The sequence below is a fragment of the Scomber scombrus genome, chromosome 5 (assembly GCF_963691925.1).
Source record: "Scomber scombrus chromosome 5, fScoSco1.1, whole genome shotgun sequence".
NCBI classification, from domain to species: domain Eukaryota; kingdom Metazoa; phylum Chordata; class Actinopteri; order Scombriformes; family Scombridae; genus Scomber; species Scomber scombrus.
Window position 1 is genome coordinate 16832723 of NC_084974.1, and position 16457 is coordinate 16849179.

The 16457-nt window shown below is 38.4% G+C and overlaps 1 protein-coding gene across 1 annotated transcript in view; it reads right to left on the reverse strand.

Moving 5' to 3' along the window:
- Window positions 1–16457, reverse strand: part of LOC133980844 (CD166 antigen homolog A-like) — a 39407-nt gene that overhangs the window by 9633 nt on the left and 13317 nt on the right. Inside the window, exons 2-8 of the mRNA XM_062419660.1 lie at window positions 5626–5732; window positions 5174–5390; window positions 4982–5046; window positions 4437–4524; window positions 4041–4214; window positions 2807–2931; window positions 2530–2662 (exon numbers count right to left, since the gene is read on the reverse strand). Of these exons, the coding sequence (XP_062275644.1) occupies window positions 2530–2662; window positions 2807–2931; window positions 4041–4214; window positions 4437–4524; window positions 4982–5046; window positions 5174–5390; window positions 5626–5732 (909 nt within the window). The remainder of the gene's footprint in view (window positions 1–2529; window positions 2663–2806; window positions 2932–4040; window positions 4215–4436; window positions 4525–4981; window positions 5047–5173; window positions 5391–5625; window positions 5733–16457) is intronic.

The window sequence follows — 16457 nt, forward strand, 5'->3', positions numbered from 1 at the left end:
TATTTCCCCTAATTATTATTATTATTTATTATTTTTATTATCATTGTTGTTATTATTACTGGTGGTAGGTGCTGGTTCCCATTGGTGAGAGAACTGCTGTAATATCTTTTGTCAAGTGAAGTCGGAAAAACTGACATGCGCTTGTTAGGTTTAGCCTACTGAATCACTCAAGAAATACAGCTAATTCAGTTGACCAAATGCACAGGTGTTCAGTTTTTTGTTCAGTTAGTTTGTGACTCTGCTTATTTCACTGACAGCATCCTTCTGAAGTCACAGTATTTTTGTGACTCTCAGACAGTCCGCCTGCTGGTGAGCATATCTCAGCTCAGCTCAGCTCAGCATCACTGCTAGTCAGTGTTCCCTGGAGGTGTGCGTTGCCTTGCTGCAGATCATGACACTTATCAGTTTTGTTTTATGGAAAAAACATGCCTGAATTAATGAATGGGTCATAATCTTCCATAGGTGAATATTTTATGGTGAAAATGTAATATTATTTTAGGATAGTCTGCACAAAATGCCCCGATTTATTGATTCAGTTTTTTTTCTAAGCAACCTTTTAATGATGGGCAACCCTACTAGAAATACAACAAAGATGTTAGTCTATAATCTGTAGTACAGTCAGCCATGGTCATAGCCCTGCCGGTCTTGGACTGGAGCAGTTTGTGGGTCTAATTATCGAACAATGCATGGAAATCTATAAAAACTCTCTGTGTTATTATGTCCATAAAAATTATGTTGTGACAAGAATTATGGACTAAACATACAAATCAGTTCTTATTCTTTTAAAATAGTAAACCATTGCCATGATATTTTCAAAATGATGGTGTTTATCTTGGATTGTTAAATGTAGAACAGTAAAAATATCAATATGTGACATACAACAGTTAAATATTCACTGCATAGCCTATTTTTTGGGCATGTGTAGAATAATAAAGTTGATTCACCATAAAGCATGGTATCAATTTTCAAAATGTAAGTTTATCCTTTAATATCATTAATATTATGGATGGGTGTATTATGGTGTAAAAAGACAGAAAAGAACAGTGGAATGGAGATGGACTGTCCAAACTCTTCATCAATAGGTCTATACAAGGCTGCATTAATGTGCGAGCTATTGTTGATAAATATCAGGTAGTCATTATATGTAAGTAAGCAGAGTGTCTAAATTGAGCTGATATGGTGACTTTATTATTTAGCACAATACCTGTGTAGGCAAGGCTAAATTGAGCGTACAGTGTTGGGTCAGGCAGGCCACAGTCAAGCTCAGCCCAGCAGCCCACATCAGCTAATAGCCAGATAATTTCAGAGCCAGCTCTATCCTTTCACAGCCAACTACTGCTTGCTGCTACTCTCCCTGCTGATGGCTTTCATGTATGTGCATGGAGGTCCCAGAACAGTACCATACCACCAAATATATCTTAAAACCATTACAATTGGTCTGTAGCTGTATAACTCTTACAACACATCCAATGAATGTATTTTGGTTGATTTTAAGTGGGTGGGTATGCACCTACAGCAAAATGTATAATAATAATGATGATAATAATACTGCAGAAATACTGCAAGCAACAATATGGCCATAACAGCATTTATTTGAATTTTATAATACATTATTATTTAAATAATTAATTAATCTAAATTAACTTTATTTGACAGCCCTAATTCCTTGATTTATTTTCTCCTGGTAAGTAATCTTCTGAGCCTAAAAATCTAACATTGAACACATTAAATTACTCTCAGTGATCATATAATCTCCAGTGCCTTTAAAGATTGATACATTTTTCATAATTAGATGAGGCTGTCAACCAGCTGGCAAAGTCTGGACAGTCAGACAGCACAGACAACTGTGCATCCTGCTTGTTTATCCTGTGCACATCAGTCATTGCTGTAGTTCCACCCCTGCTACCAGGATCCCGTTCTTTTTTTCTTTTTCAGATGGTCTGTTTCACAGTTTCAGATTTTCAGAGTTTCAGACCAGAAGCTGTGAGACAACGCAGCCATAATTCATGTGACTCGCCAGCTCGAAACCGCTGTGGGCACATCTCTTTAAAGTGGGCATTTTAAACTCAGCTCTGAAAGAACAGTCTGCAATACCAGTGCAAATACATCTGCAAAAAAGTTTCGAAATAAAGATTTGTCTTTTCGTAACTCAAGTTTAAATGATTAAAAACTTATTTCCCACCAACATATGTGCACCAGTTTACATATAATCATTTACAAGGTTTACAGGGTTGACTGTAAAACGAGTGCTGCAGTTGTGAAGAAAGAAAACTCAAAAATGTTTTCAGCCCATCAAAACATTATAAACACCTTTAAAACCTCATTTCAATCAATGCCATTTTTAGTCTTCAAGCTTTCAAACACTGAGTGTCAACCTTTTGACGCTATTCTTTCAGTTTTGAAATGTGTCGTGATATTCATCTTAGATTATAGGCAGAAAATAAAATTACACCAATAGTGATGCAGCTGTGTGGCAAAATTGCAGTAATTTCTATTTTTCAGGATATGAAGCATGTTTTGGTCTCTTACAGTTGACTGTGATGTCCTTAATAGCTTCCATCGAGGGGTCGTCAATGAGCGAGCATTTGTATTCGCCAGTGGTATCACGTGAGACATCTGTGATGGTGTAAGTATTTGTGTTTTCCACTTTCACCATATCCTCCTTCAAAGACAAACAATTGATCAATGACAAGTGATTAGTTGATGAGATGATGCTTTTTTGAAGATAAACAACCAATAAATCTATAGATGCAAATCTGTAATGATCACAGACAGAAGAAACATTTATGAGCATTTGAGTGTGTACCTTAAGGTGGAAGTTAAAGCTTGTAGGAGCTGGGTTACCATCTGCCACACATTTCAGAGTCACATTGTCTCCTTCAACAAGAGGGTCCAGGGCAATGACCTGAAGAACAATGTTCTCTGTGGAGTCTGTGCAGAAAACAGAAAGACAGAAAGTCAGAGGGGGGATGTTTGTAAGGGTGGAGTGTGTATCAAGTGGAGCGTGTGCCCCCAACAGCTGACTGCAGGGACTGCAGAGACCGACTGTGTCTGTATGCTACAGAGAGCTCAAACTTCAGTATTGGTTATGACCAACTTCAAAATCGAGGAGATGGGTGAACTGCAGTCATATTTCGAGGCACTCGACCAAACAATCCTTTCAAAGCCCGACTGTTTCTGCTCCATCTGAGACAAACTCTCACATTTCTTGTAAGTGTTCAAGTTCTGCTTTAAAGGCCACGCTGAGCAGGTGCCTTCAATATTTATTGCGGTGTTCAGTATAAATCCCACAACAGAGTTTCAGAATCCACACCTCATTCTTCAGCTGTCACCATTAAAGGCTGGTGTTACTGTTGTCTGTGTTGGCTGGAAGCAAAAAGAGTCTGAAAAATAACACGTGGCAGTATGTCACCGCGAGCTACTGTTGTTTTTGAAGAGTTCTCATGCTCTTCTTATAGGTCAGGAACTGCTGATGATGTGGGCCTGAAAAGCCTAATTAGACAGTGTATTCTGATGTTGATTTTAACATAAAAATGGTCTATATTTATTTCATGTTGTGTCAACTGAAATACACCAGTCAAAAATAAAGCAAAATCACATTATAATCTTTAGAAACTTCCACTTTAATAACTGAGCCTCAGAACTGAAAATAACACACCAGTTTTACTTGGATCAACACATCTTTAAAAAGTGATAGAATTTTTTATAATGCTCAGATACCAATTATATTTTCAAACCAGATCAGTTCTAAATTGCTCAGTTACACTAAATATTGTAGTAGTCTGTGAGCAAGTTTTTGAGATAAACTGCATAAAAGTGAATAAAGCAACTGGCCCTGAAAAAAATAACTTCCCCCGGGGAGGTAAATAAGACAAAGAATTAATTTTTCATAATCTGTGGTGATGAAACTGAAACAGCCCTCATCAAGCAGCTTTTCTTTCATTTTGTACTGAATTTCAACACAGTACTCTGACAACAAACAGTGCTGCTGTGTACTCTTCTGAAAATGTGAATGTTGTTTGCAGCGTTCGGAGACTCACATGTGATAGAGAAGGTCACTGGAGAGGACACCAGCTCTGCACCCACAGTGTGCTGCGTGCTGCAGGTGAACTGGGCATCTGTGTCTTCCTTCTCGGCTGAGTACTCAAGTACGGAGGAAGTGGTTGAAAGGCCAGTATCAGGGTCTACCTGCACAGAGGCCTGGATGGAAATCCCTAAACAAGAAACAAACAGCTCTGGCTGAAAACTCTAACAAGGAAACAATGGTGTGATTACCAAAACACTGTATTCAAACAGTCTGCTAATACAGCACAATTCATCATAGAAGAATAAGTTACAGCAACTGTCCCAGTCAGAAAAAATAAATTTACTCAAAACACTCCGATGAGCTGTTTTGTTAGCATTTAAAAGTATGTAACAAGATGAAGAATACACACCTTTCCCATCTGACTCCAGGGGTTTATTGTTCTTTAACCATGTGATGCTGGCAGCTGGATGTGCGTCTTGTGCAACACATGTTCCTAGCTGTAGAAAAAAACCCCCATTTAAATCTGAGAATAATGACAAAAACCTGCACTAAAAGACACAATTATTGAAAGAAAAATCATAATTGGATGAATTCAGGATACATCTACATTCTCCTAAACAACCAAATATCAGAGCAAATTAGCTTTTTCTGCACCCCTCCAGCTTTTGAGGACAGAGGAGTTGTCTATGCAATAGACCGTGAAATGCCCAAAAGCATTTCTAAAGCCTCTCACATCCTTTGGGTATTGAAATTGCAGTAGGAGGGGTGAGGGTGGGGGGTGGGGGGGTTCTGCTGTTTACTAATTCATGAGAATCACTTCAAAGAACTCATTACTGTAGTAACATGGACTATGCTATGCCTCAAGATGCCTTAGCTCAAGTCAGGGATTTCCCTTGATGCTTTACTGCTTAAAATAATATAAGTATAAGCAATGTTTATGATTAAAAACCACACCTTAGTAAGTTTGCCAATCTCTAGTTCCGCCGCTTTGTCAGAAATCTCCAGACCTGCCGGCACCTCTGCAATACATGAAAAAATATGTTAACGGACAGGGTGCTATTGTACATGATTTGTGTGCTGCACGTTACTCATGTCAGCTGTCTAAACTGAAAGTGGTATTTTAGTCTCATGAGAGATTGTACTCACTGTAGATCACCACATTAACTGGGAATTCTCTGATGTCACCAACAGCCACCACCATGCAGGTGAAAGTCCGCTGGTCGGTCAACTTAGCTTCAGAAAGCAGCAGACTGGTGTTTGCAGCCATGCTCACACGGCCCTTGTAGTCTTCATTGGCTGTGATTGAGACATTCTGTGCTTTGTTCTTGACCAGCAGGTCTCCTGAACTTCCATCTCCTTTGTCCTGGAAAGCAAAAGCAGGGTTCACTTGTTATATGTCTGTCACATATGCCATTGGCCTGCAGTTCAAATAAAGCACACATTGTATTGTTCTGCGCCTCATGCAGAGTCATATGGAGGGACAGATGCATGCTCTAATGCACAGCAAATGCACTCAGACTGGGCGTGGTTCAGACATGATAAGTGGGTGTCAGACGGACTTCACCATTTTGAATCCATTGACCTCTACTGTGACTTACATATTTCCATTTAGCGATCATGACGTCTTCTGCCATTATGGCTCCATTGTTGCACGGGATCTCGAGTGTTTCCCCAAACAGGCCGGTAACATTCACCAAAGCGCTGACTGCAAGGAAAAAGCAGGTCCACAGATTTCAATTACTTTTCCAGGAGGGCCATTCTGGTCAGCTTCAACACAGCATGATTTTTTTAGAAATCTGTTATTATTATTATTATATTATGTCCCCCAATTCTGACTTCCATTTATCAGTACCACTAATGTTTGTCTAAATTCACTAAGAGCAGCAGTTTCTATGGAGTTCTGCTAATTTTACAGCCCTTTGCAAAAAAAGAAAAAGCCAACCTTTCCTGCACTAAATTTCATTCAAAACATTGCCATGGAGACAGAGTGCTTGAGAGGGGGGATGGGAGGAGGGTGCCAGCAGAAGTGTCTCAATGGGATGCGATGAGGGGTGAGAGCCAGAGGGCTGCAGGGAAGGAGAGGCTGCCATGGCCCGACTGAAAATGAGGTGCTGCTCAGTTTTTTTGGTATTCAGATTCACATTTCAGAAATCTTGGAGTTCAAGCTAAGGTAAATGCATGAGTGGGTGTGTGGGGATGACAGCTAAAGCTTAAATCCAAAACAGCTCATCAGCAGTTCAGCAAAGTGTATAAGAACATAGCAGTGACCAACCACTTTCTATCAGTGACAAATGCTGTCCTTGTATTTACAGAAAAAAGTGCCAAACAATGAAGATACTCAAATATTCTGTGTGCATTCAACCCTGAAATTGTAGGATTAAATTCATGCACAAAGAGCTACAATGCCATTTTTGCTCTGCAACATAAGTTTTACTCTCACTTTTTCCCTGTTTTAACCCATCAGACTTTTATACTGTAATGATGAATCTGCCTTAAACAAGACGTTTCTTTCATTTGCCTTTGTTTGTGATGCTCATTTGAATCCTGTTTGAATGAATGTAAATACTTTTACTATGGTTACCATTGTCTATATTACACCAGAGTAACAACCGGGAGGACCCTACAGGCATATTTGCACAGTGGTGATGTCATGATACTCGGGTGAGTTTGGAGTCTGCTTCTTATACTCTAGACTAATTTGTTTTCCCACGTTAAAGTCCCCTTTGTCAGGTGTCACATCAAGACAATTGATCAAATTAATAAAATAGTCACGCATTGATTTTACACGTTACTTCACAAATATCAAACAGTTTGCCTCAAGTCAACAAAGTATACTGTGTGTTACCCTCTTCCTGACACCCAGCTGAAGTTCACACTCTGACACTTGTCACTCAATTTTATGAGCTGTCAGATCTGAAACAACATCGAGTCTGATGTTGAACTAACCAGCATCTGTACAGCCTGTCTGTAAAGCCACTACGGCAAGCAGATGACTAACAACAGACAATTCAATAGCATGATTTCATATAGCCTCATGTTCAGCTCTGATAGTTTGTGTACTTTCCGCCATATAACTTTATCCATACAAAAAGCAAAGTAAAAAGTAAAGTTTTCCTGTTTTCCATCTTGGTGTTAACCCAAGCTAAGCCTCTCGTGGTTTTAGCTACATTTATTGGACAGAAATGAGTGGCATCAACCTTCTCATTTAACTTAAAAAGCAAGTCTGTGCATTTCCTAAACTATAAAACTATTCCTTTAATAGCTGAAACAAAATCAGTAATGCCAAATAACATCCCAGACTTAACAAAAATGCTAATTTCAGGTATCAGAAAAGTGTGTGATTTCATTTTATCTTTAACAAGTATGGCATTTTGTTGATATAAGTTTATTTTTTATATCTCCCCAAACAGAAAAAGTAACAATACACAAAAAAAACATGCATGGTAGTGCTGACACTGATCTAAATACCGTTTTCAAACTCACAAGGATATACTTTCATAATGAGCTAGACTGAAAGATGCATAACAAAACATCTGTTATACAGATTCAGGAAATGAAACATCTACAGAAAAGAACAAAAGGGCTTCAAAGGGGTGTTGGTATACCTACGATGATGACTATAATCAGTGCTTACAGCTCTATCTACGACTTGCTTAAGTGAGCATCAAAGCAGTATAACCCACCAAATAGTAAGTATTTGAGAAAACACAGATACCACCGCATTTCACCCACATAGATACAATGCCTGCATTTAAATAAGGCTCGGCGACATTTAATACTGACAGGCTGGGACAAAACAAACCTCAGCACATCTCAGCTGCTGACAGTTTTACTAGGATTTCTTCCCCAAAACACAGAGATAAGCTCTGTCACTTGTCCACTATAGCACATTAGAACTATCTCCTGCACTGATCCCTCTCATTGTCCATGATTTGCCACACCTAAAATCTGTTTGTCTTGCATAATAAAGTGAATTAAAAGGATTAAAAGCTTATCTGGAATCAAGTCATGCACTGATCAGCCTGAATAAGCGATTTTGTTTAGTCAAATGTAACCTAGTGTACTTTGGATATTTGCAAATTCTCCTATGTATCATTAAATTGGCATAGATAGTTCTCTCAAGCGTTTGAAGAACTTATATTTGATTGTCACACAACTGAAATGCAGCCGCCCTGTTTGCTCCAACTAAGACTTCCTGCATTAAATGGGCAGTTTACTGAACTGCAAATTTGTGTCTGCATTTCACAGAGTCTTGCTCACACCCAGATTTTTTGCAATTGGGTGTACATCAGTCCGATCCACCTGAAATGGTAATGCAGATTGCTGGTGCGAACACGGCATGCTGATGTAGCCATCCCACACTCTCTTGTTTTGTCTTTTTGAAGTAAATGTAATGAAACTGACTCTCACGCTTGAATGGGCTTCAGCTAGATGTGCAGGTTTCTGGCCCAGGCATAAAAGGAAAATGGAGACATTGTGAATCTATTAAGAGAGGGGAGTTAATGAGCACTCTGTGCAAGACATGGACACATGGTTTGCATATGTGTCAGATCTGATGAAATGCAGCTACATTTCACTTTGGAGATATTTACGGTGCCAAAAATAATCCGTCAGTGTCTGGATTAGGTGCATCACCTGGGCGTGTTAGTACCAAAATAGTTTAATGGTCGAGGAAACATCCAAATGCATTTGGCATCCAAGCTCACGTGTTTTTTCTGTGTTGAGACTCAAACTTCTCAGGAGAGAGAGAGTTTTGCACAACCTACTCTGCTGAATCTTACAACTGTTAAATAACAAGAGTCACTTATATTCAGGTTACAATGTAAGCACTGCAGTGTTGTAAAGGTTATCGTTCTTCCTGTATAATAGACTCCTTACATTTCAAATTCAAATAGGCATTTTTGAATATTCAAATAAAGCCGTGTTCAGCCTCTTTGAGAACTTTAAAAGAGTCTGTATTAAGGAAAAGGCTTTATCTGCGCAGATTACGCTGTTACACAATGAGGACTAATCGCACATGTTGAGTTACAGAAGACAAAGCTCCTGCTGCTTACCGAGATAAGGTAATCCTTCGTAACAAAAGTAGGTGAACAGTGTGACTTCACGTTGACAAACACATGCACAAAAAAACATCACGTCCAACAGTCTGTATGATGAGGCTGCGATGGAAATCAATAAAGTTTTAATCAAACTGCATTGCTTTGCATTGCTTTGCATTGCTTTGCATTGCTTTGCATTGCTTTGCATTGCTTTGCATCGCATGCGTTTAGTTACAAATCATTTAGTGACAGTGAAGTTGTCTGAAAATTCCCAGTTCACAAAGTGGACACAAAAAATAAGCTACTATTTTGACAATTGTAAATCGAGTAATAGACAGGCGAGTCAGAGACAGGAGGCAGCACCACAGGAGATGCTTTCGTGTTCCTGATTAAGGCGCCTCTATCCCTGCGAAGAGACAGGTGACGACAGCTCAGATATAAGCTCACCAGGGAAATCAGCTACCTCCCCACACTAGTCTCTATATCCCTGTTTTGCTACCTCATGCCCTCCCATTTGTGTGCCTGAGTGTGTGTGCACGTCTTTCAGCTGCAACATCCAAAGGAAAACCGAGGCCCAAACTTATTAAGTGCCTAAAATGAGGATTGTGCAGTGAATGGAGATCCCATGGCGCATGTCCACAAAGACTTGATGGCAAATAGCCTCGCTTCAGAAGCGATTCAGCAGTGAGGGGCCAGACAGAACCACTTCAACTAGATCAATAATACTTGAGGAAAGGGTAGATTCTTATGGTGAATGGTGCTTGCCTAAGGAGCGAGAAATCAAAGAAAACCTAACCTTCCATGACATTCTGCTTTTCGTTCTTTAATTATTTAACAAGTACTGAATTTTGATTAGCCATATCAAGTATGTGAAATGAGAAGCGATCAGTGATTTAATAAGCCAAATCTCTCATTATCTGCTGTCAAGAAAAATAGAGGAACTTCTGTCTTACAGAAAGGTGTGGGAAGGTTTTGGGAAAAAAAATCTCTTACCACCAGGATCCCCAAAGCACCCTTTTAGCTATTTGGTAATATATGAGCTCTGTGGACTGATGTTTTGTCAGCTCTCTCCATCTGTGCACACCCTTAGCTCATACGTTACTGCCTATGACAAGCATATGACTGTATTCAAATGCTGTTACAGTAGCAGTTCATGGTGGAGGAAGTGTTTCAGACCAACCAGCTGAACAGAGATTAAAAAAAAACAAAAAACATAAATACACAGCTACATCCTCACTATCTCAGTCTGTCTCCCTCGAGGGAAGGGGTGTAACCATGTCAGTGATGGATAACTGACAGCACACTTGCACAACATCCCTTTCACACAGTTGTCTTTTCGTTTCAGGCTGAACCACAGAAGCACTATTCCAAACGTCAACATTGTGTGCTCTATAATTTTGCTTTTTTTCCATCCTACTGTAATTGCCTGTCAGTGTCATTATAGCATAACACTAAGGGCATCTGTTTTTATTTTTTGCCGGATGGCTGGGAGCTGACTAGACAAAAAGCACTAATATTCATAACTGTGTGACTCATTTTTCAAACATGTAATGAGGACGCATGCAAACCAAATTGTCCTATGTTTCAGTGAAAGGGGGCAGTCGTTGATCTCATTTTCATGGGGGGCCCAAAACTTCCCCCCCACAGAGTAGCAACTTGACTTGACTCAGCTCATTTGGTTGTACTGTTTTGCCTTAAAGCTGGTACAGCTAACAATATTTTTCAAACTGACAAATCTGCTAATCATGTTTCCGTAGTGAAAAGTAGTTAAAAATAGTGAAAAATGGCCGTTGTACTTTTCCAGAGCCGATGGTGACATCTTCAATTTCCTTGAATCTTCCAAGTCAGGTATAAGATATTTAGATTAGAAGCTGGGGATGGAGAATATTTGGCATTTTTGTTTGAAAATGACTGGAACAATAACACTATCATTAAAACTGTTGCTGTAGAGCTGCAACGATTAGTCGATAGAAAATTAACTTTAATTAATAGTTTCAAGTCATTTAAATAAAAAAAAAGACAACATTTTCTGGTTCTAGCTTCTAAAATGTGAGTATATCCTGGTTTCTTTAGTCTTCTATCATAGTAAACAGAACATCCTTGAGTTGTGATCTGTTGGTCGTGACAAAAACAAGACATTTGAGGACATCACTTTGGGGTTTGCAAAACAGTGATCAATCTGTTTCACTATTTTAAAGGCCAAACGACTAATGGGTTAATGGTATGACGTCACTGACAGATAAATCCATAATAGAAATATTTGCAGTTGTAGCCCTATATTGTTGAAAATCGTTTCAGCTCTCATGCTGATGTTGACAAATTGCCTAAATTCAGCTATTTTGCAGAAGTGGGCAGCACATATGAGTTTATTTGTAAATACTTGAGGGTAAACAAAGGCTACATTATGTGAAATGGACGGCACAAAGACAACGACATGTGTGGATTCAAAGCTGTTTTCCATGCTTCATTTTAAGTTGCACCATCTGTTTTAGGGCACTGAGAGCAGCTCCACACCCTGAAGACGTTGCCCTGCGTCTCTTTGACCTTCACAAGGGTGTAATGGCCTTTTAGAGGGAATCATGTGAGGAAAAAAGGTCCATTTATGGACAGAAAGACTTGGGACAAAGCTTTCATTTTCTGACGATGTTTCCCACAGGCTCTATCTGCGGTCTATGCTGAACTAGTCCTGTCTAGTCTCTTTTTGTTTTTAATAAGTGATCCTCCCTCTGTGGATTCTTATCTACAAGTTACATAAGAATGGTTGTCTAAAGTTGAACACATTTATTAGTTTTATGATGGAAACGACTGTGTGATATTGTCCGACATTGATAAAATACTGAGTTGATGCACGACTATTAAATGAAGAAATATTGGAATGGGAAATTAGTCACAAGAAAAGCAGAGCAATTTATTTTTACACTTTATGATTCTGTACAATAGCTTTGTGTCCTCAGTAGAATAGTCTACTTCCAACACTGAAGTAACTGAAAATCATCAGATATTAGGATCACTAGTTGATTGAAAAAAAAATCAATCATATATTTCAAGCAAAAATGGAAAACATTTGCTAGTTCCAACTTATCAAATGTGAGGATTTGCTGCTTTTCTTCACTTTATATCACCGTAAACGGCATATATCTGGGTTTTTGAGTGGGGGTTTTTTTTGACAAAAAAGCAACTTGAATATGTCATGATAGGCATTTTTTACATTTATTTGAAATTTTACAGACATTCATGATTACGATTAATCCAAAGTATAATCAGCAGATTGGTGATAGGGAAAATAATCGTTATTTGTATCCTAATCTACTTCAAGACACAGTATCCAAAGATTTAAAGTGAATCTTTTTTTTTTTTTTTTTTAAATTTTAAACCTATTTTCCTATCTCTTTGTCTTCAAGTAACTAATGCGGACAGCAATGTTTGAAATCGATCCAGTATTGAGTAAGAGTGCTTTAGCCAGCAGCCATGAAATGGGCTGTAATGTATGTCCACTAACAGTCCTTGTCAGCTAAATATTCAGCCATGAAAATCTTTTAGATATAAGCTACACTTTCTGTACTCCAACACAACAAACTCCTTGTGGCGAAAGAAAAACGTGTTCTTTCTCTGTATGGTTCCATGATGTTGTCAGACACTTATAACATACACATTAGTGGGGCACTGTTACCCTCAAGGATTACATCATAGCCCGTTTCATGGCTGCCGGCTGAAGCGCTCCCACTTCATACAGGACCAATTTCAAACACTGTTGTCCCCATTAGTCACAAAATACTGAAGTTTCCCTTTAATATTCTGATAATTAATGGGAATTGCAGGTTTTTTTCTTCTAAACCTAGTCTGATGTGTTCTGCACATTTCTCTGTGAAGATGGCATCGTTCTAAAAGAGTGCAGTGTAATTAATTGACTTGTCTTTTTTTTTTTAAACAAAAAAACAAAAAACATGACAACCTTAAAAGCCGAAGTTAAATAAAATAAGCACACTCATATTTTCAAAGCCTACACTAATCACAGCCATGTTTGTCACCTCGGGGCAAAACAAGCCTGAGTTCTGCTAAGGAGGAGAATGGACAGCAAATGGGGAATTATGTAGAGTATACGACACACAGTATTATTAGTCTGAGTCTATTAAGCATAATGGCTCCCCTCCTTCACCCCAGCAGCAGGGGCACATTTTTAGGCTACTGTCCTCCCAAACAACAATAGTATTCATGCTTGGCTAACAAAATGCCCAATCAGAGAATGTGTTAATACTGCATGTTATTCAGGAAACTGGAGGAAAAACTGTTAGTTGAAGAGAACAGGTAAGACGTTTTGAATGTAAGAGATTTTACTGAAGAAAAAAAAAATACAGATGCAAATGTTCAGAAGAGTAAAGCTAAAGAAAATAACCCTCATCAGTGCTCCTCCTGCATCATTTTACTCTAATGTAGTCTGGCAATGAATAGCTCTTACCTGCTTTCAACTTCTCTCTTGGTACTAAAAAAAATTTAGTTTGAAATGTATTTCCAGAGAGACATATAGATAACTCTCTTTCCCCCTCAGGCAAAGAAAACAATGTTCATTTGCTACATCATGTGTGGTCAACAGACACCTACAGATGACAGCAGGTGGGAGCAGGGCTAATGTATTGCCTGCAGTCCCACCTGTCGGGTTCCCATTGTTGCCTTGTGACTGAAAATGCTGGCTTCATTTTCTCTGGTTTCAGACTGAGGAAGCCTCAGTACCTGTGCAGACCTGCCGCTGCGGGATCAGCTTTCTGTTTCCGCTTCTCGACAGGGACTGAGATGACAGGCCAAAGAAAGCAAGGAGCGCCCAAGATGGAGGGAAGATTTATTTTGCCCTCTGGAATTTCAAGCCACTTGGGTAGATAATGACTGGTTCCCTAAATAAATGCCATGTTGTTAAAGAATCGTTGTTGCATATCATAATTCTTTTTAAAGGCACAAAAACACACTTGTTCAATCAGCTTCTTACTGTTAAACAAAATCATCTACTGAAGTGAAAAAGACTTTTGGTTATTTTACAAAGGAGATTTCTCTATTTGTGTGTTTTTTCTGAGCTCTTCTGAGCTCGAAAGAGCTGAGTTTTTTCTGAGCTCTTCTCATTAAAGGTGGACGGAACTCAGTTGGAGAAGGGTGATGCACCAATTACAGTTTAGCAAAATTTGAATCAAGATATGATGGCTGTCATGGCGCTGTCACTCAAATACGATCAAAATACAAAATATCATATATATATATATATATATATATATATATATATATATATATATATACATACATATATATATATATGTCTTAATGAAGCAGATCGAACATGTCACCTGTTAACTTGATTTAGCAAACAGTTGCTTTTTTATACAAGGAGCAGTTACAGAACAACATTATCATTCAATTGGAGGTGTGTTTCTGTCCACGTGATTGAATGTATTAATTCTCCTTTAGCTCTGCTTTTGTTCTCTATAAACTCCTGAGGGAAATATCTGTCTCTTTAGCTATTAAATGCTCCACTGTGTGAACCAGCTAGTTGGTAACTTTGTCTGTTAGCTTGATTTGGTGCTGAGCAGGAGTTTTTTTTTTTTTTAGCACTTTTTCTCTGATAACTGCCTGCTGTGGTTGAAAATGACACTATACGAATGCTGAGAGTGAAATAAAAACAGTTAAGTTGCAGTTAAACAATGAGCTGAAACTCGTCAGAGCTCTGTAAAGCTGGGGGGAGATGCAGAGTCAGGTGATAATTCTCTGTAAGTTCATCACTACGACTGACATTATACATTTTAATTTGATAGATTGTTTATTATTAATATATCTAATAGCAACTTTAATCTCGACGTGATTTAAAAAAATGAAATCAAATTTTTAATATCTTTGTCATTTCCCCAGTTCTTTGTGGGATTTTAATTTGAGAGTAGCACTTTATTTGTGTATACGTTGTCCATCAGATCTTGTTTGCTTCTACTTCTGTGATTTCCTACAATTCCCAGGATGCCTATTTATAATCCCCAGAGAACAGGCACAAACACTTTGCATCAGCTGTTGGTTATTTGTGTAGTTGGAGAGAATAATAAGCCCAAAGGAAGCTCAAAACACATGACATTGTCTAAGCCTTTCTGTTTTATTGTCTACACTGGTTTAAGTAATGAAGAAGTATGATTTTGAAGGATTGACTTTTACTCTTGTTGCAATCTAAAAAAAAACCTATTCTACTAAATTTCACTCAGCAGTGCTAGGAAATATCTCAACATTGTGTCACGTCTGTGTTTGACCTGCTATTTGAGGTAATACTTAAAAACACAGCACCAAACAACATAATGGGCCTCAAATTTCAAGGTTCACTGCTGAAACCTTGTGTTGCGTGTCATTAACTCTTTCAACAGAGTTGTCCTATTATACCTACTATACCTATCCTAGGTATAATAAAACTGCAAGCTGAATTTCTACATCATTATTAATTGACTAACATTCAAGCTTTGAAGCTGGATAATGAGAGACATACATAAAAATAATAATACATTGATTGCAACATATTCAAGAACCTCTTGCATTTTCCTTTTGATTAGCAAGTGAGTTTAATATGAGATTTTAAAAGGCAAATATTGTCAAGTGTTTTTAATAAATGATGTTCAAGTTCCTTTAAAGTACCGTCTCTTTCAGTCTGAAAATGCTGACAGCACAATCAAAGGAGACAATATGGCTTTGATTTAGTTTTAATAGTTTAACTAAGCTTCAGGAAAGCACTTTAACAATACTAATATCTGTGGGGGAAAAAGTCTTTGTTGGTACTAGAAATAATGGCAGCATAAATAAATGTTACCATAAGGCTTGAGAACATATGTACTTACAATTTAGAAAGGCATAATATCCTTTCACATACAATATGTAAAAGTCGTCACATCATTGGCAGTAACACAGAGTCATTTTCTACAGTACATTTTTCTCAGGGAGAGACAGAAGGGAAAGATAAAAGCACATTACAAGAAGGGTGATTATCACTCTAAATGACTTGCCATAAGGTTTCCTAGAAATTGATCTTGTGGCATGATCATTAGTCTTTGAAATGTTCTCCTCTATACACTCGACCACATGAGCATCCTCTTTAAAAAAAAGTCATAAATTGCGTCAGCAAATGAGCTGCATGGTTGCAGGAGCTGCTCTTAAGACAGCAGTCTGCTGGAGTGATCGGGTGGTAAGTGCACTCAGAAATCACGTCCATTATGTCGTGAATTATATATTTGAGGGGCGCAGGTCAGGAGACCTGAGAGGAGAAGTGGTTGAAATGCCTGTGGGTAGACTTGGGGCAGATCATAGGAGCTCACAGTCCTGACTCCAAACATCCACCAGCAACTCCCATCTGTGATGTGCCATTAAAGGCAACATTAGGCCATTAA